The sequence below is a fragment of the Anabas testudineus genome, chromosome 13 (genome assembly GCF_900324465.2).
Source record: "Anabas testudineus chromosome 13, fAnaTes1.2, whole genome shotgun sequence".
Lineage (NCBI taxonomy): Eukaryota > Metazoa > Chordata > Actinopteri > Anabantiformes > Anabantidae > Anabas > Anabas testudineus.
In genome coordinates, this window is record NC_046622.1 from 5945459 (window position 1) to 5973219 (window position 27761).

The 27761-nt window shown below is 40.0% G+C and overlaps 2 protein-coding genes across 7 annotated transcripts in view; one reads left to right on the plus strand and one right to left on the minus strand.

Moving 5' to 3' along the window:
- Positions 1 to 27761, minus strand: part of LOC113173007 (neurobeachin-like) — a 174735-nt gene that overhangs the window by 40850 nt on the left and 106124 nt on the right. For 5 of the 6 annotated variants that reach the window (XM_026376260.1, XM_026376233.1, XM_026376252.1 and 2 more), the window contains 3 exons: positions 25602 to 25726; positions 18274 to 18420; positions 13220 to 13356 (listed from right to left, as the gene is read on the minus strand). In XM_026376260.1, coding sequence (XP_026232045.1) covers positions 13220 to 13356; positions 18274 to 18420; positions 25602 to 25726 — 409 coding nt within the window. Of the gene's footprint in view, positions 1 to 13219; positions 13357 to 17959; positions 17993 to 18273; positions 18421 to 25601; positions 25727 to 27761 lie in introns of all 6 variants that reach the window. The other variant, XM_026376270.1, reaches the window with a different exon arrangement.
- Positions 10290 to 12572, plus strand: mab21l1 (mab-21-like 1). Its single transcript, XM_026376607.1, has one exon. The coding sequence runs from the start codon at positions 10673 to 10675 to the stop codon at positions 11750 to 11752; it is 1080 nt and encodes a 359-aa protein (XP_026232392.1). The 5' UTR covers positions 10290 to 10672; the 3' UTR covers positions 11753 to 12572.

Sequence of the window (27761 nt, forward strand, 5' to 3'; positions counted from 1 at the left end):
AGAAAGAATACTCCTATAAAAGAAGGAGGGAAACCAGAACTCATTAGCATTTGCAAAACTCCAAAATGAAAGAGGGGAAATGAGCCATACAATATGTGTGTTTTAATACAAGTGCTCTCCCAATTGTACCAAATCAATTTGAGTTTCACACAATGGAGAGGCAGCTTCACTGTTTGTATGTGCCCCTCTGCCTTGAACACGGTGTAATAATAGTCTTAAACCAGGCGTTATAAAGACAGAATACCAAAGAGGCTTACAGCCTTGGTTTCATGAAACATTTAGGCAAAAGTTCCAAGGGCTGAGGATGATGAAAGAAGGTAAGCTTGAAAATGGGCTTCTGGGATCCACAGCCCTTATTGTACAGAAGTCACATCAAATTAATACTGAGGGCCATTTGCAGCCTTTCTTCTCCTGAGCTTTTCAGAACGGATTAAGCTATGAAAACTCAAAAATTACTAAAGCACCTATTAGGCATTATGCTTTTCTTTTATTCTCTTTCCCTTTGAAAGTCACTGAATGTGCCTCACTTGTTGTTTTCCCACTTAAAAGAATGGCAATTTTATAAAATGCGTCAGGTACAATGTATATTTACACACTGAGAAACCCATCCAGCATGTGTAAATCTTCAATATGCATTTTACAGCATCTACTATTCTACAATCTACTAATCACTTTGTGGATCTGTATATTTAATAAAACTATGTTGTAGCTTATGGTGACAATGAAGGCCAGGGAGTGTTTGAGCAGTTTATTGAAAGTCTCACAGTGTTTCCACATTGATGAAAGGGGAGTATTGCCAGGGGTTCTCTCAGGCTCTCTGCACCCCTCTTTGCTCTCTCAATGCTTCTTATAAGAAGCACAGGGAGTGCATGAATTGTAATTATGGCTCCTAACAGAATTCAAGAGCACCCAAACGATGGCACTTGAGAACCAGGTCGTGTGGAGTTAAACGGCTGTCAGACACTCAAAGCTCCCCAGCATGTGAACAAACCCACAAAGGCTGGACGTGTCCACTTCTATGGCCCTCCTCCCCACTTTCCATCTTATAGGGAGAGATTAAAGATCAGCAAAGGCCCCTTTAAAGACCCATATAGCCATTCTGCATTTTTGCTCACATTCCAATTTTCAATAATGGTTAAGGCTTACCATGAAACAACAACCTGAAGCTTAAAATGAGGGATACGAATGTGACAACTGCAAAAGAGGTGGATGATTGTAAATGAACGAACAGAAAATTTATTTTATAAATAAATAGATTTGTCAAAACTTGTGGCAGATGAAACAACACTGGTAGAGTTTGTGAGGGGGGAACACAGGAGTGTGAGAGATTAGGTAATTGGTACCACTGGAGAAACAAATATAACCACAGTGTCAGATTATCTCCCGACCTCACCTTCATAATAACAGAAAAGATTATCTGTGCTCCCCAGACGGTTTCAATGACTCACCACTGCACAAGAACCCTCAGCACACATTAAAGCGACCAGCCTTCAGTTAGACCTTATCCAGCTTCAACTCCATCCTGCTCCCCGCAAAAGAACCCAAACTTCAGCGTGAAGTCCTTATGCATGACCCTTATTAAACTCCTAATTGGATTGAGAGTCTCCAAGGAAAAAAAATTCTTTAGCATTCTTTCCAGAAGTTCCTCTTTAACAATAACATTCAAAATCTAATGACTGAAAACTTTTTCCTTTTCAAAACACAACCAGATTTTCCAAAAAAAGGAGTATAGACAATATCTTTTTCACCTTTTCTTTTAAGGCAGAGCAGTATTTGATTTTCACAGGGTACAAGTGACAGGCTGAAACAAAGTCCGGCACTGGCCATTGTGCAGTCTTTCACTTTTGTAATGGTCTTAAACTGGCTACAAGGAGTGCCCTATTCAGTGGTGACCAGGCTGCTCAGCTCTCTTCTCCATATCCAAGACAAACCCAGCTCTAAGTAGAGACTCGGAGGTCAGCGGATGAGTGAATGCAGAACTGGGTTCACTCATAACCACGGTGTCACACTATCAGTGCCTGTAGAAATTTCAACAGATTTACACTAATTATAGAGAATAAATAGTGCCATAACAAAAACATCAATCAAGTTCATTACGGAAAATAGCATAATGACAATAATTACAATAATATCTCATTAAGAAAGAGAATGAGAGACAGGGGAGAATTAATAGCAGACAGGTGTACAACACACCGCAATTATGGAACCTGAAATTAGTTCATTGCCTCAGGGCGAACAGAAGAGAAAGGGAAGGTTGTAAGTGAGGGAGTGTGTGTGTGTGTGTGTGTGTGTGGGTAGGAGGGGGTGGCTGGTTTTAGGGCCGGGAGTAGGACTGATAGAGAGAGGCTCACTGACAAAAAAAGGAATTGGAAATAAGCAAACAAAAATGTCTTAAATGTGTAAATTAGGGAGAAAAATAAGAGGGAAAAGCAGCTTTTCCCGGCAGACTGGTGCCTTAGATGAGAAGGGAGCAGCGAAACGTGATCAAGGGGAGCCATGGAGCGGTGCGGCAGGCGTCAAGATGAGCACTCAGCCAGCGAGTGGCAGCTTCTCCTTTTCCAGTCAATCATTCATTACAGAGCCAAGTGCTGTGGAGGAGTGCCTCCTCTTTTTGACCTATCATATTACTGCCTCTGTAAACTCCTAATCCCCCTTTCGTTAGATGGTGTCAACAGCCGACATGCTCTCTCCCTGCCGCCGCACTCCCTGCTCAGACACCTCCCAAGCCCTGCCAAGACCACAGAATTGACACTCTAATAAAATCGTTTGAAATTTAACAGGGTAGAACGGCACAACTTTATCCATCTCTTCTGGTGCGTTCAACCACCTTTTTGACTTGTTTTTATTATTTGAAAACTCACTTGCTAATGAGTTCACCTTTTTTACCATAATTTCCCGGCCCCTGGTTCTTGGTAAGCAACACTAGGGTAGTCTGACTCCAGCTATTCAATGTTTTATTGACTGGCCGACACCGGTTCTTTTCGCCTTGGGGGCTGTTCCTGAGCAGGTGAAAGCCTGGAGGCAGGAACCTGCACATCAGCACTTCTTCGTCCATCATGACTCTTTCATGGGGAGCTCGTCTCCTGAGCTTCTCTAATAGAGCCCAGTGAGATGACTACTATAATGAGTCCAACAGATGAAAGCCCAGCAGGACAAAACAACATTGAGATACATCTCCACACACACACACAAACACACACACACACACACCAGGGCACCAATCAGAGACTCTCTGTGTGAATGTGGTTGTTTAGATAAACAAAAGAATCAGATGCAGGCTGGAGAATAGGAAATCAGATGAAGCATCTGTGTTTTGGCAGACCTCCAAAAACTAGTTTTGCACAGGGTGAATATGGCACGCTGATCACAAACAACGATGAACAATCCAACAATCAAGTTCGTCAAAAGAGTGTGCAAACATATCACACACCCAACTGTCCTTTACTCACATGAATTAACGTACAGACCCCGCTTCCCCAAACACGGTGTGCGGATGTGTTTAAGTACGGTCCAATTTAAACTGACACTAGATAGAAGATACTCAAGGAAATGACAGCGCTGATTTAGGATGGTTCTGAGTTTAGCTGAATGTGACACCGTCACAACAAAAACGGAGTTAAAGCCAGCAAAGTTAATATACTTCATTTTTTTAATGGCACATAAGCCTTTGTAGTCTGTGAGCATCTTAAAATATCTTACCTTATTGGGAATATATATGTAAATTTGTGAGATAAACTTTGTCACGGTCGAGACACACCTACCTCATAACACGGTTTGAGAGATGTTAATTACCGTATAAAATAAGCAATTGGCATCCTGCCCCATATGTCCCACTTTTTCAGAGAAGAAGATGGAAATGAGGTGGGGTAGATTTGATTGTGACATGCTCTCCGTCTGTGCTCCACAATGTGTGGCTTTGCCAGTAACAGGCTAATATTCAGCACAGCTCACCACCACCAGAACTAATGAAAGTAGACAAAATGTCTCTGCTGCCATCTTTGTCTAGCATCCGCTCAGGGTGAGCCTCCCTCTTTCCCTCCTTTCCTTTTCACCTCCCCTCTTTCCCCTCGCTCTTGAAGGGAGGGTGACAGCAGCATAAAATGGTGGCAAGCAAATGTGCCTTCCATGTGGCAGCACTGGTGGGGATGACAGGCCGGGCTGAGGCCAGCACTATCAGCAGTGTGCGGTTGTTTCTTTGAACAAGCTAGATGGTCTTCATGAAGAATCAGGGCCGAGCAGATGAGACAACAGTGGTTACAGACAAAAGCAGCTCGATATAAATCAAGCAACAGCCGAACCCTAACAGAAAACAGCCACTGTGTTGTTAAATGTTAACTTCGCTTTCTGGGCTGGATTGTTAAATATCATCTGTGCAAGTCGGAAATCTTTTCCAGATAACCATGATTCATACTTTAACCAAGATACTCTCATATTTAAGTTCTGTAAATAACAACATAAAACCCCCCAAGTGAAGAGCCAGCAGATAGTAAAATACTATAGATTAAGATAAATATAAACTTGTGATTTTGGGCTGTAATCATAAATGTATTTGCTTCTATATAAGATGTAAAACACTATTTTCACTTAAAGTATACAGTACAAAAAACTGCTGAACAAAGCAAACTCCCTTCATCTAGGAATGTGTGGTCGAGTCATTCAGGGGGTTGTTACTTAACCCCGAGCTCAGAGGATGATGAAGCTAGGGCATAAATCACAGAGTGAAACAAGGCAGACTCCTCCGATTCATTAATGGAAATGATCTGTCAATATGCTGGAGTCAATTCACACGTGTCAGCTGGGCTCAGTACACAATGGACCAGCCAACTTATGAACTCCCAGCACCACTCCACCGAGTCCATAAAACAACTGGCAACGCCGCTGGGGAGCACCCCAAGACACCACCCTCTTGCACAGACCACCAGATGACACAGATGGGGCGAAACCAAACAAAGACGGGGCTGCTTTTGTACAAAGAGGGACCCCTTTCAAAAGCCATTCAAGCAACAAATTGGGGAAATCTGGCCATGCAACACTCTGGGTTTGCTCTTTTATTAGCATGAGCCTTACGTCACAGTAAGTGAAATCAGATTTATGGCTCTGTGCTACAAAGGTGGTTAAACTGAAACACACTTTTAAAACACAAACGTTTTTTAAAGCCATGTTAACCAACAACAGTTTAGCTATGTTAAGCAGGAACAGCCTTTTATTTTCTACATGAGTCACAGTGTAACAAGCCCTTTCACTTTAAACAACACTTCTTGCGCAACAATCGCCAAAATAAATAATAAAAAAAAAAGCTAATGAGGAAAACTACACACAGAGAAAGTACTGATCTATGCTCAGACGCCCTCGCTTCCAGAGTTGATGGATTCTTCATCTAAATGGAGCAACATGATCATTTTTCAATTCATTTTGACGAGCTTGCAACCAAATTTCAGTTAATTGCAGTTTCTATTTTTTGTGCACCGCTTCAGTAAAAGCTGTAGATGATTCTTCAAAGTCCCAAAGAGTCATGACTATTAATAGCAGTCACAGGTACTGTAGAGGACTCCATTTTATAGTAGCTCCAAACCGCATCAAGCTCAAGTACTTTCAAAGGGAGCCCATCAGGTAGGAAGGTTTTGTTTCCATGTAGGTCATTAAAACTGTGCACACAGGCTTTCTTTTATTAGGCCCTCTGCATTTTTCTTTTCTTGTTCTTTCTCAGCTGCACACCCGTGCTGCTGCAGCAATCTGCATAGAGAGGCATTTGTCATCATTAGCCCTGCTCTGACAGTTGGCACCCGGCACCTCAGATCTCTAGGACTGGCAATTATGAACCCTTCATCCCTTATTTAGGAAACATTGCCTAATTTCATCAATGGCCTCACCAGCAGCTTTTGATTGCCAAAAGTCCCAAACCTAGAATATGCCACCAATTCTTTCATTTACTTTGTTTGGTGCTTTGATGTTCTGCTATTCTTAGATCGCATGACGTGTGGATCAGAACTGTGTTCAGTTAATCTGATATTTAAAATTACCTCTAAGACACAAGGACTGCAAAGGGGATTGCAGACGAGCATCATGGGGTCAGTGGGCAGATGATTACAGCGCCCACCTTTTAGATGGTGGACATCTCACAGACATTAAGATTAATCACACCATGCTGCCTAATGGTTGCCTTTTGAGAGAGTCAAGATGGAAGTAAGGCCTAAGCCCTACCCTAATTTGTAGAAAACACTGGAAAAACATGCTGAATAAAGATAAAAAAAACCCAGCAGCAACAATTCGGCTCCAGCCTCCAACACACAATGTTTAGCATTGTCATGTACAACAAAATACTGTGCTAAACTGTGCTCGTAAAACTGGAGGAAAGCACTGCACCAGCATTTTCACTGCCAGCTGCATAACTTGTTTAGGAAAAAGTGCACTGAACACTATTTAAGCCTCTATTTTCCTTTTATGAAATGAACCAGACATTTTCTGGATTGTTATTTTGGCAAACAAAACTGAATTGTACTCATGCTAAATTCATGCAAATACATGCATGTAATTTATCACACAGGCTGACAAGCGGACCATATTGCAGAGGGGAGGGGTGAAGGGCCAATGAAGCTGAGACAATCAATTAAGTTTCATAATTTACACTTTTGTCCAGCTCTTTGCCTTTTTAAAAATATCGATAGTACTGATATGTTTGGTGTTTTATGTATGTGCAGATGCTGTATGCTTCATAGTGAATAGAGCCTGTTGCATTGATCACTAGAGGGTCTTTAAGAGCCTCTGGCTATGTGGTGCTGACTTCTCTTGAGGAGGCTGCTAATACACAGTGGAAAATAAAACAAATGAATGGACACAATCCAAAGGGGGGTCTTCAGTGAGGCTCTGAGCCCAAAAATTAACTGGACTCCTACAGAGACACCATATTGCCTGGAATAATAATGTGGCGTTATTAAAAATCCCAAAGACAATTTCATTTTATGACAAATAACATTATAGAAAATGTGTCAAAGTGAGCGGCTATCCCATGAGATTAAAGTATATTTTTCTCACAGTTTGAGATTCAGTATTGATGTCACATCTCTGAAGTGTCACTGTCACTTTTAATCTGATTTATATAGAAATATGTCATCCTATTAAGTCCACTCTGACTAATCTGCACATTAGCTTGAGAGCTAACTGGTAAACTCCCTTTGTATGGGATATGGCTTCAGATTGGTTTTTACAAACTAAATGACCCCAGAAATGTAATGAAAAGCAAATGTCAGGTCTTATGTGCTGTTGTGTAATTGGATTATTAAAATTATAAGACACAATTTATAATTGTTGTCTGTTATGCTGGTCACAAAGGTTTTGAACCAGCATTAAATCTGCTAAATGCTACACTTATAAAATGTAATTGACTATTTTTGCTAATAGTCATGATGTAATATAGAAAAAAATTACACTCTGTAAATACACAATTCCACATACTATACTCATTTTGTATATGATCACATATGTGCTTTTAAATGCACCGTTCATATGTAAATATATATTTAACTAATCCTAATGTAATTATATAGATTATGTAGTCCATGGAGTCTTGAGGATGAAATAAAAAACATACAGTGTGTTTAATGGAATAAACTGGTACAATCAGTGGAATGTCAGCTCAAATCAGTCGTAAGAAAAAACATATCATCAAAGGGCATTTTCAACCATCAAACCATTGACCCTGTGCCCAGCCACGTTAACAGGACGATCAGGCTTTCTAGAAGAAAGCAAAAGATGAATAAGTGTAGAGGCACGCTCTGGAAACAAAGAGGCCTTGAAAACAGGGTCACATGTTCGTGCAAAATTAGGGGAAGTTGAAGCCATTGTATTGATTTACACAATCATGCATGCATTTTGCTGGGTCAGAAATAGGCCTGTGTTGAAATCACAGCCCCATATATCACACAGCGGGGCCTCCAACAGGCTGGCAAGATGGCGAATAAAGCAACAAAGCTTCCAATGTTGTAATGGTATAGATATAGAGATAGATTGTCTCAAGCCAGACCTGACAACTGCTCTGAGTCTTGGGACTGCAGAGCAGGTTGAGTTTCTGTGAGTTCGGTGCGCTCACATGCTTTAGATTAAGAGGCGATAATCTCAATGAAAATCCCCCTCCACCTCACCCCCTTCAAACATGCATATGGATGGCCAAGGGCTGGGCCACAAGCTCGAGAGGTGCAACTGAATTCAGAGGTATCCGAGCTGGAGCAAGATTGCCTGGAAAGTGAAGCTAGCCTGGTTTCAATAAAAGGCAAGTACCTGCTGAGCCACAGAGAGTGGGAGAGAGTGAGAGAGAAGACTATCAAAGCCTGACAGGGGAAGAGACTTTTAGCTACCTCTCACCACATGAAAACCTGCCATAACGTTGTCCATACCTTCCAGAAATATGTCAATACGAATGGATTTTCTTGGTTGTGAAATGTAATCAGATCTTAAATGTGATAAAACCAAGAATATAGAGCTAATATTATTATTTAATCTCAGAATTAATCTTACATTGATCTTTATCATCTCCAAAAAGAATTGTTTATGAAAAATAAAAGATGAAAATCCATATCTCCATATCTAATTTCTGCCTGGTAACAGCGTGAAATTAACACAGGGGCCTGCCAAGAAGCTGCTTGCAGTGTGTCCATGACAGGCTGTGATGATAATGGGAGTCACCTATCTATCAGGGTCCTTCCCGCACACGCCACCTCCCACTCAGTCGCATCCATGTAGTGAGAGTCAGAGCTGACGAGCGGCAGTGTGCCCTCATAATGTCTGGTCGTATGCACTTCTGACTAAAGCACAGATGAGTGTAAATGCCTTTGTGTTCCTTATCTGATCCGCAGCATTATCTTTTTGAAGTCCTCTTCAAAGCATGCACTGCACCTTGGGAGATGGTGCCAGTGCAGTGATGAGAGCTAGAGACGGCTTGGGATGGATGCAAGATTTCTTTATTGTGAATCACTGTCTGCATCAGACCAACATACAGCTGTTCCTAAAAAACGCTAATACAATTAGGTTAAATAGTCAGCCATGTCACTCTTCCTTATTAGAATTATTAGAAATTCATTTTTTTTATTATGTTTTCTTATTTTTAAACATTTTTTTATTATTGTTGTTTTGTTGCTGTAATTATTTTATTGATGTTAAAATAAAATAAATATATTTAAAGAAAATAAATACAGGTTATTTATTATTGCTAATAACTCGTAGTAGAATGCCATTTTTATTCTTATTTTAACATTTTGGATAAGCGATTTTAACATAATTAACAATAAGTAAATTATCACAAGCGCTTTCATATATAGATTCATAATTAGGTATAAAAAGCAGAGGCTGACACATTCACACCTTTCCACTCTCCACTCTTTTCAGACAGATGAACAAAATAAAACACTGAAAAATGCGGTTTAGCAAACAGGTTATTTCTCTTTTCAGCTCTGATGAATGTACGAAACACGTGCGTGTCGAGATCATTTATTCTGAGAATATACATGGATGAAATCAGTGAAACACACTGGCGAGAGGAATCGTTGCACAACACATGGCGGGCTGTTGCCGCACAGTAAAAGAGCAAAACAAACAACACTTTCCTGCGTAACACAGCCACGATAATTAATGTGTCAAATATAATCACATGCTAAATACAAATAGCGCAATAACTTTTCCATCTTTCAGACACAACCCGGAGACCTCTCCAGACTGCTCAGCAAATTTAACTGGAAGTGAAAAGTGTAATTAATAAATAATTATTACTTTATTAATATAAGGCTTCACAAACACAACATGACAAAAAGACAAACATCTCCTAACTATTGCGTAAAAGAAAATCCCCAAAAATCATCATTCTAATTTTAATTTAATTGTTTCTTCAGTGAACACTTTAAATCTGCTGCACTGCTGAAAAGGGAAATATTTCAATTAATATTATTATTATTTTTGTATTATTATGTACACACATAAATACTTTACAATTCTAAACCCACCTACTGTTTCATATCTGACTCAATACAACGGACTAAAAGCAGAAAAGTCCAGAGGAAAAGCAACGTAACGTCGTCAAAGAGCTGTTTTGTTTTTTCTTCTCTTCGTAGGTGGACTTCCGCTCCTCGATATACTACTACTACCTGTACTTTTTACTTGTATATAACACCCGGGAATGAATTTGTTTTCAATAAACTGGGAAGTGGTGACGCATCGAATAGCGATTGGACATCTTAGGTTCAACTCCTCCCTTATAATAAAGAGTGCCTGTGTGTCCTTGTTGTAAAACAGCAACACCGGGCGTCTGCGTCAAGAGTGCACACTCCACTCTGCGCAATTACGCCGACTCCGACCTGGCACAGTGATCGGAGAAAAACCAAAAGGCATTTTTACTGCTACTGAACTTCACACGGATGAAATGGACTTTTAATCAGGCCAGCCTGATCATTTCGAGGACTTTCTTCGAGCACTTCAATGCAGTTTACGCTTCAACCGCTGTGAATGTTATGATATTACTATTACGCATGTGCGCTGAGCACAGCTTTGAATAGTTTGATTAGAAATATATTTTTTCTTTTTAAATAGCTTTCTTTCTTCTCTAAAATTGGCTCCCGTACAAACAGCCGCGTTGGATCCCTCGGCTTATTGCGAGACTCCGGTGTATAACCCGGATCTCTGCCCTAATATGATAGCCGCCCAGGCAAAGTTGGTGTATCACCTCAACAAATATTACAACGAGAAATGTCAGTCTCGAAAAGCAGCCATCTCCAAGACCATCCGGGAGGTGTGCAAGGTGGTTTCGGATGTCCTGAAGGAGGTCGAGGTGCAGGAGCCCCGTTTCATCAGCTCTCTCAGCGAGATGGATAATCGGTTCGAGGGACTGGAGGTCATTTCACCCACCGAGTTCGAAGTTGTACTCTATCTGAATCAGATGGGGGTGTTCAACTTCGTGGATGACGGGTCTCTCCCAGGCTGCGCCGTGCTCAAGCTCAGCGACGGCCGCAAGAGGAGCATGTCTCTCTGGGTTGAATTCATCACAGCCTCCGGTTACCTCTCGGCGCGCAAGATCCGGTCGAGATTTCAGACACTGGTGGCGCAGGCAGTGGATAAATGCAGCTACAGAGATGTTGTCAAAATGGTCGCTGACACAAGTGAGGTGAAGTTACGCATTAGAGACAGATACGTGGTGCAAATCACGCCGGCTTTCAAGTGCACAGGGATCTGGCCACGAAGTGCTGCGCACTGGCCTCTCCCTCACATCCCCTGGCCGGGACCTAACAGAGTGGCAGAAGTCAAAGCGGAAGGTTTCAATCTTTTATCCAAAGAGTGCTACTCTTTGAACGGCAAGCAGAGCTCGGCGGAGAGCGACGCCTGGGTCTTGCAGTTCGCTGAGGCCGAGAACCGGCTCCTGCTGGGTGGATGCAGGAAGAAATGCTTGTCAGTCCTCAAAGCGTTACGCGACCGTCACCTCGAACTGCCCGGACAGCCCCTGAACAACTACCACATGAAAACGTTGGTTTCCTACGAGTGTGAGAAGCATCCCAGGGAGTCGGACTGGGATGAGAACTGCCTCGGCGACCGCCTGAACGGGATACTATTGCAGCTTATTTCATGTTTGCAATGCAGAAGGTGCCCGCATTATTTCCTGCCTAATTTAGACCTGTTTCAAGGAAAACCTCACTCTGCTCTTGAGAACGCAGCCAAACAGACTTGGCGACTGGCAAGAGAAATACTGACCAACCCCAAAAGCTTGGAGAAACTTTGAGGTAAAAACATGTCAGTTCACCTCGTCTTAAAATTTCTGATAGAGGCTCGTAAACGGACAGAAAAGTGTTGCCAACCAATTTGCAAAGTCTTGTGAAATGTAGCTGTCCTCTGTTGCTGGATTTATTTTGGCCTGGCCTGTTTCAAGTTCATTTCTGACAGCTTAGTTCCGCGCACCTTTTGGCGGTGTTAATATTTTAATATAGGAGCAAATTCTAATTATTGGCTGACATTAAAACCACTTCCCCCCCATCTTTTTTTCTCCGTGACACACAGTTGCCTAAAAATCCAACATTTACTTAAATGCTTTAAAATAAAGCCCCGTCACAAACTTTGGGAAAAATAAAACCACACATCTGTACATTTTATACTGTAAATACATTCATAGATTGTGATTCAAGTGGTCTGAGATTGTGAATGTTGTTCTGTGACACGTAAATAGGATCCACCTGTTTAAATTACTTCTGAAGTTTTTTCTTTTATCTGGTAGAAACGTTTTTTAATTTATACTTGCATCAGTGATAGTCTGATTCATCTGTTCAATGGACTTTTTCTAATTTTTGAAAGTTTACATTTTGATGGTAGGCGTACAACATTTATTACAATGAAAACATTCCATCAATTTACTTGAATTATTATTTAAAGTACTCGAACATTTTTTGGTTGTTTTTCTCTACCATGCCTAGGCCTACATGATAAAAATGAAAATGAAAACATATATATAGTATATATATATTACAGTTTAATTGAAAAAAATGCACTTGAAATACACTGGATTATAACATCTGTGATATGATTTTTTTTTTTATTTCTGTCTTTGATCTAATTTAAAGAGCTAATAAAACAAACTGTTTTATATTTGTGTCCCATTATGGTTTTATTCACTGTGTTTTTGACAGTAGCACAAAAAGGCCTAATGCCATCAAACAATATAATGGGATGTTTAATTTCGGGAGTCTGGAGCTTGTACCTTAAAATCAATCTAAAGCTAAATATGGAAATAAGAAAAGAATATGTTGTATTTTTAATATTTTAAACAGACCTCCAGACCTGTATGATGTTTTTTTATTTTTAAATCTCAACACTCCGGGGCAACATTTTCTTTTTTTACGTACTTATTCAATTAACTGGCCTGACTTGATCATCTGCACGAACGACTAGGCCTCAGTGGTCAATAAACAAATGTAAAAACGTAGAAATGATATAAATAATACGTGAAAGACACAAAATAAAAACCTGCAGTAATTTACAATTAAATCCTATTCCCAGTTTGTCAAATAGAACAAAAGACAACACAGATCACAGACGTTTGAAAACTCCACCTCTGCTTATTTCACATTTATAAATTAACAATTGTCCCATTTTCAAATATAGTGAATGTTTAATTTGTGTCGACCGGTTCAAAAACACAGGCACAAAGCAAAATACCCGATTTAATAGGCTGCACACTTGCTTGCAAGTTACTTACCTTTGGGTCGACCCTTTTGAAGACGGGGTCATCCTCGTCCACCTCAAAGTAGATTTCAGTGGTGGTGATGGACAGAGTCCCCCGGGCCACCAGGACAGGGGCAACAAGCTGAGCCGGGCTGCTCAGGACCACTGGGCCTGTGGAGAGTAGAGAGGGCAGCCACATGCTGAATCAGGACCATGTCCAAAACAAAAAAATAAAGACTATATTTATTGTGTGTTTAAATGAAGAGCGGGTCCCATCGTGTCAGCGGCCTGTTTGCTCCAAACCACGCACCGTTACGCGCAAACAGCAAACACACCCTGCGCTAATAGACAATCCACCATTTATAATTATTATAGTTCAGTCAAGTATGAGGCCAAAACATTATATCTGCTCCATCGAGGTCTGCCTATATTTTTATCGTGTTGTGCCACAAACTCGTTTGATAGTATCCCACAGTGGATTAATCAGGCCTAGTGTCTAAATATACAGAGGCGTCACCAAAACGAGAATCAGTTTGGACCTGTTGTGAAACCACTGATGCACAAAAAACGCAAAGCGCCACCTGTTTCTTGACGTTTAATAAAATAAAACAAACCCCTTTTGCCCTCACATGGTCACATTGTTAAAGCGCGTCTGCAACCCCGCACTGAAAAGTGAATTTACAGCCCTGACATCCAGGACGCGCTTTGAAAGGCGCAGCGCGGGTTCCCACTGGACGCTCTTTTATTTCTAATAGACATTAAAGCAAACAATTAAAGTACAAGTTTATTTTCAAGTCCAAATAACTGTCCTGACTTTAAAGGTGGGTTTGTGACCATGATCAGCTGATAGTGATCACATCTTTATTGCAGTCTCCTCCCTCCCTCCCTCTCCTCCTCCTCCTCCTCCGCTTCATCCTCCATGTTCTCAGATCAGTGTCGCTGTGGAGCACGGTTACAGTCATTTGTCTGCTCTCAAACGAAACCTCTCGAAATCAGGATATTTATCGATCCCTTAAACTCCAAAGAGCCACTTTAATGTCTCATCAATCTTAATCTGCGTTCCTCAGCCAATTATGGCCGATAGTGTTACAGGAATACAAGTGGATTTCGGTCTCAACTCCCTGAGCGCCCCTTCATCGCTCTTGCAGGCTGCACAGACAAACCGCCCCGGATTTTTCCCCTCAGTATTGCTCGGATCCATTAATGGTGATTCTATCTGCTGATTCTATCAGTCCAGGCGCTGCACGATGCTTACAGGGTTCACATGAAGAGTAAATACTCGCGGTAACCTCAGCCTGTTTTACTACGTCTCCGATAACGTTTGGTGTATTTATAAAAGCAGACAAAGTGGGACAGAAACAAGCAGAACAAAATCAATTACAAATAGGAAATAACTGACTACTACTGGTATTATTATTGCCAGTTGTCCCTCTTTGCAGCATGCATTGTTCCAGCTACAGTAAAATAAGATAGTCTCTCTGTTCCCTCAATAACGAGCCATTCACCTCTTACTTAAAACAACACTTTGATGCATTGTGTGGCGGCCCTAAAGGGCAACTCAGAGCGAAAAGACACTTGCCTGAAGCATTACGCCACAGCATTCATTGCTCATGGGGAGGAAGAGGATTAGGCAGTAATCCCCTCAGGGATTCTTCCATAATTAGGCTATATGGCTTTAAAATGTTTACATGAGAATAATGAAATTAAGGGTAAGTTACACAGGGTGAGTGGTGAGTAGACGCTAAAGCATGAAATACTGGGGCTGGTTCTTTTAATGGAAATGCAAATATTTGTCAAATGACAGACCAATTTAATGAAGTGATGAAAAGTCTCGTTCTGGTGTGGTGGGAGTTTGGGAGAACTGCTCGGAAGATGGGTATATTATTACCCACAACCCATCCAATGGATGAAGCATTTGATTACTGAACGAGTTTTTTAAAAGTGGGTTACTTGCACACCTGAGCACTATAATTCACTTGCAAACATGGACATGTTGATTTACAATAGATACGCACACATATGCACAGCTGGAGCCATTATGCTCTGTATCTCAGGGACAGTATCTTGCTGCTCAATTGAAGCAATGAGGCCGTTTTTTTCACAGCATGCATTTAGCTTTCATCCTATAACATGTATGTGTAAAAGCCTAATATACATGCGCTATGGACTATTTATTAAAGCTGCAGCATGCAATACTTTAATTAAAACAAAAGGAAACATTTAATATTTAATACAAGCATTTGCATTTTTAAGTATTGTTTGCATAATGTCTTTTTAACGTCACCCATGTTCTGTTAATATTAAGGATTTGCAGACATCTAAAGAGAAACAAAAACAGAAAACATGGGAAGTTAGTTATGCAAAAAGCATATTCCTCCCACTTCATTCCTGAGACTACACATTCAGAAATGTTGTGTTCGTTTTGCTCTTTTTTAAAAATGTCACCACTCAAGATTCCAGTTTCGTGAATGGGAACTAAAATGGATACAGAAAGGCTAAATTAAGGAAGAACAAAATGGTTGTGGCTGCTACACAACACTTAGGGGTCTAGTAACTAGTTCTAGTGTGCCAGCAAAACAGTCAGCTACACCAACGCGTCTGACGTGCAATGCTTTGTGAGGCTCTGTCTCCTCTCTTCCCTCCACTCACAAGTTTCTACGTTACCCAGCTTTGGTCACAATATGTACACACAAGAGGGCTCATTTAATGCCAGTGCAAAAGCAGACAGCATTTCCAATGTTTGTGGGGGAGCAAAACTAATCATAGGTTCAGCCACCACAACTGTTCAGGCCCCTGAGTGCAGGCGCCGCCCCTTTGGCGGCAGCAGCAGGCAGTGACCCAAGGGCTGGCAGGAGGAGCATTGTTGTTGACAGGGATCGAGTCCCAGATCTCTCATTAAGGCTGTTCATGCTTGAGATTAGATACTGGTCAAGCATTAAAAGCACATTCTGGTAAAAATATTACCGTATTTTACAGTGTGAGGGAGCAGCCTTATTGGTAAAAACACGAACTATGATCCAACCTAAAAAATATAAAATGTCAGCACTTGTTCAAAGCAAATGTCTGACTCATAATTTCAAACAAGTTAAATGTATCACAAATATAAAATCTCCACATTTCAGATTGTACAGGTTCACTTTTCCGACTCACAGCAGGACACACTGCGCTTGAGTTTTAGCCCTTGCTTTTCAATATTGATCGGCAGCGCAGGGTTTATCTGACATACATGGAGTGTTCGGCGGCCTGCTGGCCCTGGGACAAAGAGGAGGGGTTAGCCTCCTTCACTGAGATTCATCAGTTGCATCTTAGGGGGGATTTCACTGCTCAGCGGTGTCCTGGTTTAGCCTGAGCCGCACATACTAAGCCATGAGAACTGGGTAATATACATATACTGGGCTGTGAAACAGATATTATTTCAGTGTTTTGGAATCTGTCTCGACTTTGATTTTTCAAACAGTATCACTATTTCTACCTAGAATTAATCATTCATACGTGAAACTGCCAACATGCATTTCAATGGAAACCTGCAGAATTAGTGAAGATATGTTGGTGATGCTATCATAACTCATGATTTTAAATAAGTTAAATGTATCACAAATGTTCTCTGCATTTAAAGCACAAAGTTGCCCTGCAGACTGTGAGTAATATAACTTACAGAACCCAGATGATGTTTTTGGACGAGATAATGGCTGCCAGGGATGAGTTTTACTTTACATTCCTCTAAAATGCCTGTGACATTTAGGCATCAAACACGGAATAGATATTACTTATTTAAATCACAAATAGTTTGCCTCGGTTTTACTGATGAGTGCTTAGTTCAGAATTCTTGATCGCCACTCAAAACTCAAATGAACTCTGGATAACTTACCTTTTAAAGTCATGGCATTTACTTGAAAAGCAGTTTGAGGTTGGCTTGACAGTTAGGCTCACACACAGAGTGTGATGCCGGTTAAATTACAGGATGTTTAGGCAATCATCGCCTTGGCAGTACGACAACTTACGGCCATGGCAATGGTATGTACTCGCTGTATTAGTCATAAAACCCCATTGATTGACTGTGTTAGACAAGTATTAAAACTGGGTTACAATGCTGGATAGAAACACACACAATCACTATCACATGGGATAATAAATTAAAGATAAATAAAGATTTAATATTGTTTTTGTCTTTCCTCAGCTGTTAAGGACCAGTTAATCTCTTAATGATATCCCCTGTAGAGAGAATGAGGGTTAGTTTAATGGAAGGATAATTAAGTTGCTGTGTGCTCTCCCTTAATGTGCAAGTGCTCACATCCATGTGGAAAATACACATTATGAGCACTTTCTTTTGCAAGGTTGTTCTATTTAGTGTTGATTTAAATTTTGAGCATTAATGCTGTAAATTTAAAGTAAAGTATTTTAATGGACTGAATTGTATGTAGTGGAAAAATAAATACACACAGAATTTAATGGATTAAAACAAATCTAACCATGAAAGAAGTTGTTGATTGGTTATACTGTATAGCAATTATGATGTAGGAGTATCTGTTGATTATGACAGTGTTATTAGAGGATTCATTGGAGGATGTCCACTTAGTAGTTTTAAACATCGCCAAATTTGGAAACATTTGGTTTTCAGCTCAGATCACGCTTAAATAAGGCTACTATACAGTTTAATGTGCAAGCTGTGATTCATATCAGCTTTAATCACTTATTGTTGAAAAATCCTAAATATGGACTGTGATATATCCGGATTGATCTTTCCGGTGTTAGTTTAACTTAGTAGAAGACTTGCCTCTGGAGATAAACACATGAGGAAGGAACCGTGCTGAAGAGATCCAAAACAAAACAGAGGACACTTATCAGACACAAAAAAATGGAGCTGTCAAACTTAAGCAGAGCTGTCCAGATCAGAACAGTGAGACAAAAAACTTTAACTCCAGGGCTACACACACGGCGGTGAAGTGCAGAAACCAACTTGTAAAATAACATACTACATTGTATACAGTCATGTATACTGTAATTATATAATGAAGAAGACGTGCGCTGATGCTCCAGCAGAGGTGACGTTGACTTGGGATTAATAAAGATGCTGCTGTGTTGACTTACCACCAAGGCTGTCCATCTCCTTCTCCTGCAGCAGACTGGCAGCATCATCGTCTCCCTCAAGCATAAGCTCTGTCTCTGGGTTCGGGTTGGACACAGTTTGGCTGCGAAAGGCCTTCTTAGTCTTGACCACTTCATCCTCCTCTGAACCTATAAAAGAAATATGGGGAAGAGAAGCTGCTAAAGCTCAGATTGGTTTTTATTTATTTATATATACGGCAAATGGGCAAAAGTACCTGGTTATGTTTTATTCCATGAAAATCCCATTGCCTCCGTTATTCTGCCATTTGAGTTTCCATTCATACATTTGACTAACCCATCAGTTTGAAAAGCTTGTGTACTCATTGCTTGAAAGTGAGGAGTTATAGTACAGGACATTTCAACAACAGAGCATATTGCCAACATATAGAAACTAACATAATGAAGTACAAGAAAATTCAACAACATTCAGCCAACACCGACAAAGACACACGAATGACTCCCGCATCAATTCTGAACCTGATATGAGATCCTCGCTAATGCACTTGCCATAGCATTTGAAAGAATGTCAGGGTACACGTTCGTTCACTGAATACGTTTTGCGTAGCTGAACATCAGAGGTGCTTCAGCTTGTATTTTTAGACAAGGTCAACAATGAAACATTATCTGTATCTTGAAAGACCAACAGCTGAGTCGGGGGATGTATCTTAAGCTCATAGTCGATTAGAGGTATCGTTTGCTGCTTTTGGAGTTTTGACAAGAGTGAGACTGAACAGACAACACAATTAGGGGGCTGCTTACACGAGGACTTCATCATATGGCTATAGTGGAGCGTATTGAAAAAGATGTGTTCACACATCCTGAAAAACAAAGAAGTCTCACAACACATTTATCAGCTTAAATCAGCTCATCTCCAACATGTGCCTGCCACACGGCTGCTTAAAACGTTCAAGCGAATTTGTCTTTCTCAAGTCCAATGTAGGAAATAACCAGAGGAGTAACTTGCATGTAAGAAAGGAAGAACACATATCAAGAAAAGGGAGGTGGCTGACACCAGTCTGACATGTTTCCTTTCAGCACAGTTCTTAATTCGCCTCTCTCTCCCCTGAGGAACATGTACCTTGTCTTGAAGAGGTCACATTTGACTGTTGTCAACACTGCTACCGAGAAAAAAGTCTGCTTCCTGCTCTGTCTCATATCTGGAGTGCTTTCATCAGACGGAGGGAAGAAATCTGTGTGTTTCGGAAATGAATTCTCTGTAATGTTAAAGGGAAAAGCCAGCCAGCGGTCAGAGATCAAAGCAGAATGAGTGAAACTTAAAACTGTAATTCTGTAAACCATCATTATGCTCCACGTAAATGAGGGGAAAGCTCAACAGACAGACTGATGTTCTGATTGGCAACTCGGTGCAGGGTCGAGTAGACCAAATAAACCAGGCTGATTTCTACATGCAAGTGGTCAACGTCAACTGCTCAGCACTGCAGGGCAGAGGATCAGCTTTACCCACAGCAGTTCTACAAGTAATATGGTTATAAATAGCAATGAAGAGGTCTGACCTCAAAGAGAAAACATGCTGACATGAAAAGTGATCTTCTCATGAGCGATAGCCCGTTGTCTCGCTTATATTAAAGGTGCTGCTGTGTAAAGGGTCACAATTTGTCAGTAATAAAGCACTTGGTCTGGAATGATGGCGAGACACGGTCATTAGAAAGCTTTCATGTGTTTACCCTTGGCCACTGTAAAGTAAAATACTGAAAATGACCCTCTGCTATAGTCACATGAGTAACTTATAATTAACATGAACACCAGGCAACAGCAGGCTGATGTAGAGCAGATAACATCCACCAAAGCCCAGCGTTACACAGTTCATTGCATTGCACACAAACCTGCTTACATTTTAATCCCACTATGGCTGCTGCCACTCATCTCATGTCCTTTTATATAACTGTATATATTCTTTCCTTTTCTGCCTGTGTAACATATTGTACTGTCTATGGTCTATCACCCTTAAATTTAATTGTGGTTATAATTTAAATTACATAAGGAATCGGATACTGAACCAGTCTCCAGGATATTGTTATTAGAGTGAACACAAAATTAAATAAAAATATAAATATCAAATATTGTCCAACCAATGTTTAATTCATCATATTTAATAAAATAAGACTGCACAAACCATTATCTATCGATTACACTTAAAAAGTGAGCAGTCCACCAGAAGCTACTTGGATCTATACACATGACAACAGTTTCATTTCATGTTTCATTCCAAGCAGCCTCAAACTGGCACTAATTGCACACATTAAAGTGCAATGCAAAGCTTTTATGACCCCTTTGGATCGTGATAAAGACAAACCAGCTGTAACCAACGGAGGACATCTCTGAGCACTCATCACCAGGGTTCATCCATGGTTCCCAGTTCATATTTCTATTCCCATTTTCCCGCTTTCCTGACAACATAGCTACAATTTTATGTTTAAAAATATGCTTTTATGTGGCATTTTGGATTCATTATATATTGTAATCTTCATGACAAGGGTCTTGATAGAAAGACCAACTAAATCTTTCACATTTTAAGTCTCATCCAGGAGTTCATCAGACCTTATTACACAGTTTTGGCTTTAAAGTTATAAAATGCAGCCTAAAAAAATGTATTTTTGCATTATAATAAAAAAATCTATATTAATTTTGACCAAATTTAGTTTAGTTAGAGTGATTAAATAAAGTAAATGGATTCATATGGCCACAAGCTGAAGCTCAAATAAAGTTTATGATCTTACATAAAGGCTACCACTTGGGAAAAATGTCAGTAATTCAGTAGTTTTACTATTCAGTATGGAACAGATAAGAGTTGAACAGTCTTTAAAACACTACACTTTAAAACTACAATACTGCTGTCAAGGGTCATGTTTCAGATACTGGCAACACTGAGTCCCACTGAAGAGTTTTGTGGCACTAGCCTTTCGTTTTTACAGCCTCAGTAGAGCTGGCAAGCATGTGATTTTTTTCTAAGTCTCCTATGTATTATACACCCACTCCTCAAAAAGAAATCCACTACATCATGTTTTACTTAAGGTTCGACTAACTCGTATACGTACTTCTTACTTCAGGAGGTAAAAATTGCTGATTTCACAAATACATTGTGTAAATTAATAAGTTGTACAGAGCTCTAAATAAAACACATTTTACACACTTTATAAGATGGGAACATTTTTGGGCACAGTTAAGTACATGCAGATAAATGTACAACTTTTACATTAATGATTCGGTTTTGTTCTGTCTGTATGATCCTGTCAGCTCACTCTAAGCCTCCGTTCAGTAAACACTACTCTACATTATAATGTACATCAGCATTTTGTGCAGCCACTCCAACATCTACATAATGCGAGCTCTATAGAATGTTTTAAATGTGTCTCTTCCGTTTCCCAGACCTCTGTTTCAGATCCTGCCCTCCTACGCACCCTTCCCGTGGGCTCAACATTCCACATGGAGTGAAAAAGTCCAGTGCATGGGATTGCATTATCGCTAGGTTGATGCAATTCTGCCCTCTGTCTCTTCACTTTCATAAAGCCTGCATTGAAAGATGAAATGAGGGGGAAAATGACAGCTTCATACTTCCTGTGATGCAAGCTATCTGTTCTGCAGAGTATGTGTTTTGAGACTGCAGAAGTAAACATTATAACTTTGATGTAGGGGCGTTTATACAGTGCAGACACTTCCTCTTGGGGCGATCTTTATTCAATATCCTGGGATGTGCAGTGCGTGTCCACTGTGCAGCCAGAGGTTAAAAACAACCTCATCTTCTCTCCATCAAAACATTAACAGCAGTGTCTAATAATCCCTATATGACCTGAACATTATGTACTTCCCATAGCGAATCACGTATTTACTGAACAGCCATATTCCAATATCTACATCTGCATGTTAGTAAAAGCTCTAACGACGTTTGTCACAGTTTAATATCTTTGATTATAAAGCTGGAGAAGGTTAATATCACATCACAAGGCCAGGCCTCTGTTGCAGTAAAGAGCTGTACAAATCTCTGCCCGTGGCAATCAGGTCTGTGAGAAGCTGCTCACCTGAAATGAGACAGCAAGGACAGCCGGAGGTAAAACACCCCGTTAAACACTTGGATCAATATTAACGTGACTTCCATTTCATGGTTGCCCAATTCCAATCACCTAACAATATACTCTGATACTGAGCGGTGGATGGCTGTAACAGGGCAGGTTATTACAGGCAGAGGGCAGAGACAGAATGTGCTGGCTAAGCTGTCAATGGTGCTAATAGACAACGAGGCAGAGTTTAAGGCAGAGTTTAACCTCCCATCACATATGTCCATGACTGCACACACTCTCACACACACAGACACGAACGCTGCACACAAGTCATTACCGATGTGACACTGATGAACCGAATGCTTAAGAAGAGTTTTGACTTTTGAACTTCACAAGAAGACATACAATTCAAGTTAAATTCTCAGACGATGAGCTTTTTCAACTTGAAACACACACATGAAATTTCTGGGGAAAGCATTGATTTTTTTTTTTTTCTGAAATTTTAAAAGAGGTCACATTTTAACACATGGGTTTAAAAATATTGCCATTGGCAACTGTAGTCTAAAAATATCTATATTAGCTTTCAAAAAAGCCATTATGGTAAAAATAATTGGTCAAATGATCCCTGTTAGAAATACACACAACAAATTAATAAATTAATCTACAATAGCAAAATTTCTTAACAGAGAAAACATTGAATATTACAAGACTCTTACATGCTGTCAAAAATGAAGCAGGCCACTCACTCATTGTAATGTTCTTTGCATAAAAAAATATCATACTCACTTTGATTTTCCCCAAGTGAGCTTGAAAAGCTGACGTGTACTCTGAGCACAACAGTGTAAGTCTGCCCTCTTCAAACTCAAGATAGTAGCTGAGCATACATTGTCATATCCTGCTGTCAAACCAGAAACTGTGTCTTCAATTTGGACAGCCTAGTGGTTATTCAATAGACCCAGATTTTAAGGCTTTAATAATGACTCTCAAGGGCCAACTCAAACACGCCTCTTTGTTTTTCCACTCTGGTGCCTATGCAGCCAAAAACCCACTAAAGAGTTCTGTAGAGTCCCTGTCAAATCCCAGAAACAAAGTCTGGATGTTCTTACTAATGGATATCCAACCTCTAGGCCTCTGCGTCAGGGTTATCTTCTAAAGACAGGTCCTATCTTTAATAACATGCTAATTAAGAGTGAATATTCATATAAAAGAACACAACCTGTCAGAGCACATTTAAAACAAAAACTACCAACTGTCACTGCCAACGAAGTCTAGTGAAGCTCGAAAAAAAAAAAGAACAAACGATCTTTCTCATTTTAACTCGAAACAAAACCTGGGCTTCACTGTGCAGCCACATCAAAGCCTCCTGGAAAAAGCCTGAAAGTGCAGCTCACCTCTCCAGGAGAGCAAGAGGGCTATCCAACCGCAGGCAATCCCTTTCACTTGACAAGTTTATACATTATTCTGCTCATTAAAACCACAACATGCCAGCATGACTTCAACAAGTCTTCAGTCAACTAGACTGACGTTCTACTGTCAAGTAAAAAAAAAAAAGATAGCTGAAAAAACATGTTCGTGTGATTTGATGGTCTAAATAACACAGTCTGCATTGACTTGAGGATTATCTGTTGACTAAAACAGATAAAAGATATACAGTTGGTAATGAGGATGTCGGAGGTGAGAATATCACTAGTCAGAGGTCATAGTATTTAGTAATATTCTTAATACTATGGACAAGACAAAATGAAAAGATGGAGCAACTAAACTGGATGAAATTTAATGTTCTCCTCCACTTTTATGAAGTTTTTAAGAATGTTTAAGTTACAATGAGATAAACAGTAATTGTGCTCACTCCAAACAGACAACTAGTCTGCAAAAAGTAATGTCAAGTAATACTTTGTTAAATAATAAATTAGTATTCCAAGTCACGGTACATAATACTACCAACATTAATAAAATCAATAAAAAAATCAATAAAAATATGACTAAATGCCAAACCATGTCAGGGACCCAACATAATTACGACTAGTTCAAAAAAAAATTAATTAAAAAGATTAAAATGTATGTAAATAATAAACATAAAATAATAATAGCTATGTATAAAAATAGCAACCACAAATATACAAGTAATAATGCAAATAATATTTTTATTATAATACAGCAAGGTGAGAAATGTTTGGAGCAACATCTGTTATGCTGCAGAAGTGGTTTGAGAGTTTTCTGTTGACATTTTAATACATTTTACAGGTAAGTTGATGCAATGCCATGAAAAATCTTTACTGAGCATACTGGGGTCCTAAAACTCCTCAATGTATCTAAATAGATTACAGGACTAAACTTTTACCATTTGTTTACTGGAGTCCTTCCCAAAGCGGAATCAACAAATCACCAAAAGCCCACAAAATTAGCTTGTAGCTAAAACTAATGGAACCACCACAAAATCTAAAGCAGGAGGTGTTATTACATGTGTGTTGCATAAATGGACCACCTGCAGCTGAGGCAGCAGCTGGCATGTGTTTATCTACAGAGCTGCTATGATCTTCATACAGCGGCCGGGGCAGAGTTAAAGCTGAAAGCAGCCAGATGACCTCCTGAACCCAGGCAACGATCGGCTTCAATAGCTCAACGCTGAGACACACATTAAGTCAGTGAACATTGTGATTATTATGCATGTGTTGCTGTAAGTCTATGTTCTTTTTAAAATGCTATCCTGACTCTTAATGCACTTTATTTTCTATAAAGTTAAAAAGAAGCTAAATCCATTCATATGAGAATCAATACATTCATTCGTGTGCTGTTACAACATTTTCTCTGCTTTTCAATTAAGAGCAAAAGAGAAGGGCAAAAGGTCCAACACCGAGCTGCTTTCCTTTAAAAGTCGGTGTTGCATGACATAAGGCAAAATTGACACAAGGTGGTGGGCGACACTGTGAGACTGCCGGGTCAATAAGAAATGTTTTGAAAAAGAAAAAAAAAAAAAAAAAGTAGAGGGCGAGGTCTAATTCGTTTCTGAGTATGTGTTGTGATGGAAATAAAAAGTGCAATAAAATGGATGTGTCATGTTCAATTCCCAGCACTCATAAATATGGTAGCTATAAAACTTAACTTCACTAAAGCAATATGCTAAATACTATAGACAGGCCTGAGCTAAACCTTAGTGGCATTTTAAGACCGTCTGATAGAATTTTAATGGCAAAGGTAATATTGTACATTGAAAGTACTTTGAATTGTACCTTGATTTTTACAACCTTCTCTTGTGGAGGAACCAACAAAAGACAAAACAAAGAATAAACTCACCATACTCTTGCAGTGACTTGCATGTGACATTAAGATGGGTGGAGCCAAAGGGGTTTCTGACAAATCTTCGCCTCCGCCGCAGGTCATCTTCCCAGTAGTCGAGACGCCAGAAGTCGTGCAGGTGACTACGACAGACACATGGAGACAGGCAGGTTAGACATCAGCACAAACCTCAGTGATAGTCTGATTACAGGAGCCACTTCTTTATCAGGAGAAGAATAAAAACAACATCAGGCCAGAGATAGCTGATTTATTAAGCTGAATAGTGGCACGCTCTGCAGAGCCCCAGTAGTGTTAGCCTTGCTAAAGCCTATAGCATCAAAACAGCAGGGAGCAGCAGCAACCACTGCACATATAAATCACAGGTACTCCCATTAACAAATACAGCATCAAATTACAAGTATAAATGGTGCAGCTTGCCTCTTTTTTTACAATGTTTTTTAACAAGTCTTGTAAATCAAAGGTAGAAACCTAAACGCGGACAGCGTGGGGTTTAATGATCGGGGTCCTGGGGCGGTTGAAGCATGAGCCTATAAAACAAGCACCCTCCCTTCCTGCATATGTGGAGCCGTGATTAAAATAATGTGCTGAAATATTCATTGAAATGATTCCCAGAGCCCTGGAGCAACCCGACAGAAAATTGCATTTTTATTCATTATTAATAACAGTGAATTAGGGTCGTAAAAAAAAAAAAAAAGAAAAAGAAGAAAACAGTTTCAGCATGTGGTAACCATCTTTGTAAATGATTATTCCAACATAAGTGAGGACCTGGGATAATTTCATTGCTTGCAGCTAATGCAAAACATTAAGCACCAGGTCTAGCATTATGTTACTAAGTGCTGCCTGGTCCAACTGTACACTAGCTGCAACTCTTAGAGGCCTCTATGTTTCTTTAGGATAGAAGCAAAAGCTTGTGACTTGCTTTTATATTTTGTTAACAGAGAAGACATCTATGAGAAATATATATTTAAGAGACAGTCAGTTCAAATGTTTAGTTACTGGTGCATATGGGCGGCTTGGTATGGGGTTTGTTTTGTGAAGAAACATTATTGAGAGGGGTAAAATTGAAATATATATAGCTCTTATCTAACATGTTTCCTTTACCGCCACATTACAATAAAGTAAAATACTAGGAGCAGCTCCAAATCTGTGTGTCCAAATCCAAAAACAACTATTTTGTGCATGCAAGATACAGTAAGATCTTGGCAGGCTGTTTCATTGTATGGTCTCTGCCCCCTTCTCCACTACAGTATTGAAGCAGTCTAAACAGATTAAAGTGTTACACGGGATCACATCACAAAATACAGCCTCCTTGCTCTATGAATATAATATCTACAAATGTCAGAAATCAAGGGGCTCAGGAGACTTAGCTGGGCTTTGACAGCAACAAGAGCTCAGCTTCAGTTAAGTATCAATCAAAACTGAGTGTGTATGTGTGTGTGTGTGTGTGCGTGCAAGTGTGAGCATGTTGTATGCACAAAGTATAAGCAGTCTCTGTATGCAAAGCGAGGCTGAACGCCTTGAGCTTGTCCCCTGTCAATCTCCTTCAAAGCTTAACTGGGGAAAAGAGAGATGTCAGTGGGTGGAAAGAAGAATCCCACGTAAATGATATTGTAAACGGAAGATTACACAGTGTGAAAAATGGAAATCCACTGTAGGCAAATGGACGATTACGGCTGAAGATTATGTCCCCTAATTCTCAGTGCAAATAGACAGCAGATGCCTGTGGGGGATAAAGCCGGCACTTTGAAGATTTCCTTACAACAGTCTTAAGTGGATTTGATGCATTTTATTTGGTCTACTTTAGAATAAAGTTCAGTTTAAGATATTTTTCCATTTGTCTTAAGCATCATTCAAACGTACAACAAACCAAACACTTATGTTACATTGACTGAGTAATGAACATTGTCTCCTCTCATTTCGCCCTGTGCAGATGTTTTCAGTTTGAATGTGTTATTCTGCTGTTTGAGTAGGACCTGTGATATTCTAGACTATGTGGTCAGTAGTAGACCGGATTTAGACTGTGCCAAAGTGCCATTCTGAAGGAGCCTCCTCTCTGAGGGTGGTCCAAAAAAATGCACAGGAGGACTGCACTCCTGATGACGACCTACAGCTGGGAGCTACTGAGCTCACACACAAGAGATTTCTGAGGTGGCAATG

Excerpts from the sequence above, each read along its gene's own strand:
- mab21l1 (XM_026376607.1), top strand. The coding sequence starts at position 10,673 with ATGATAGCCGCCCAGGCAAAGTTGGTGTATCACCTCAACAAATATTAC.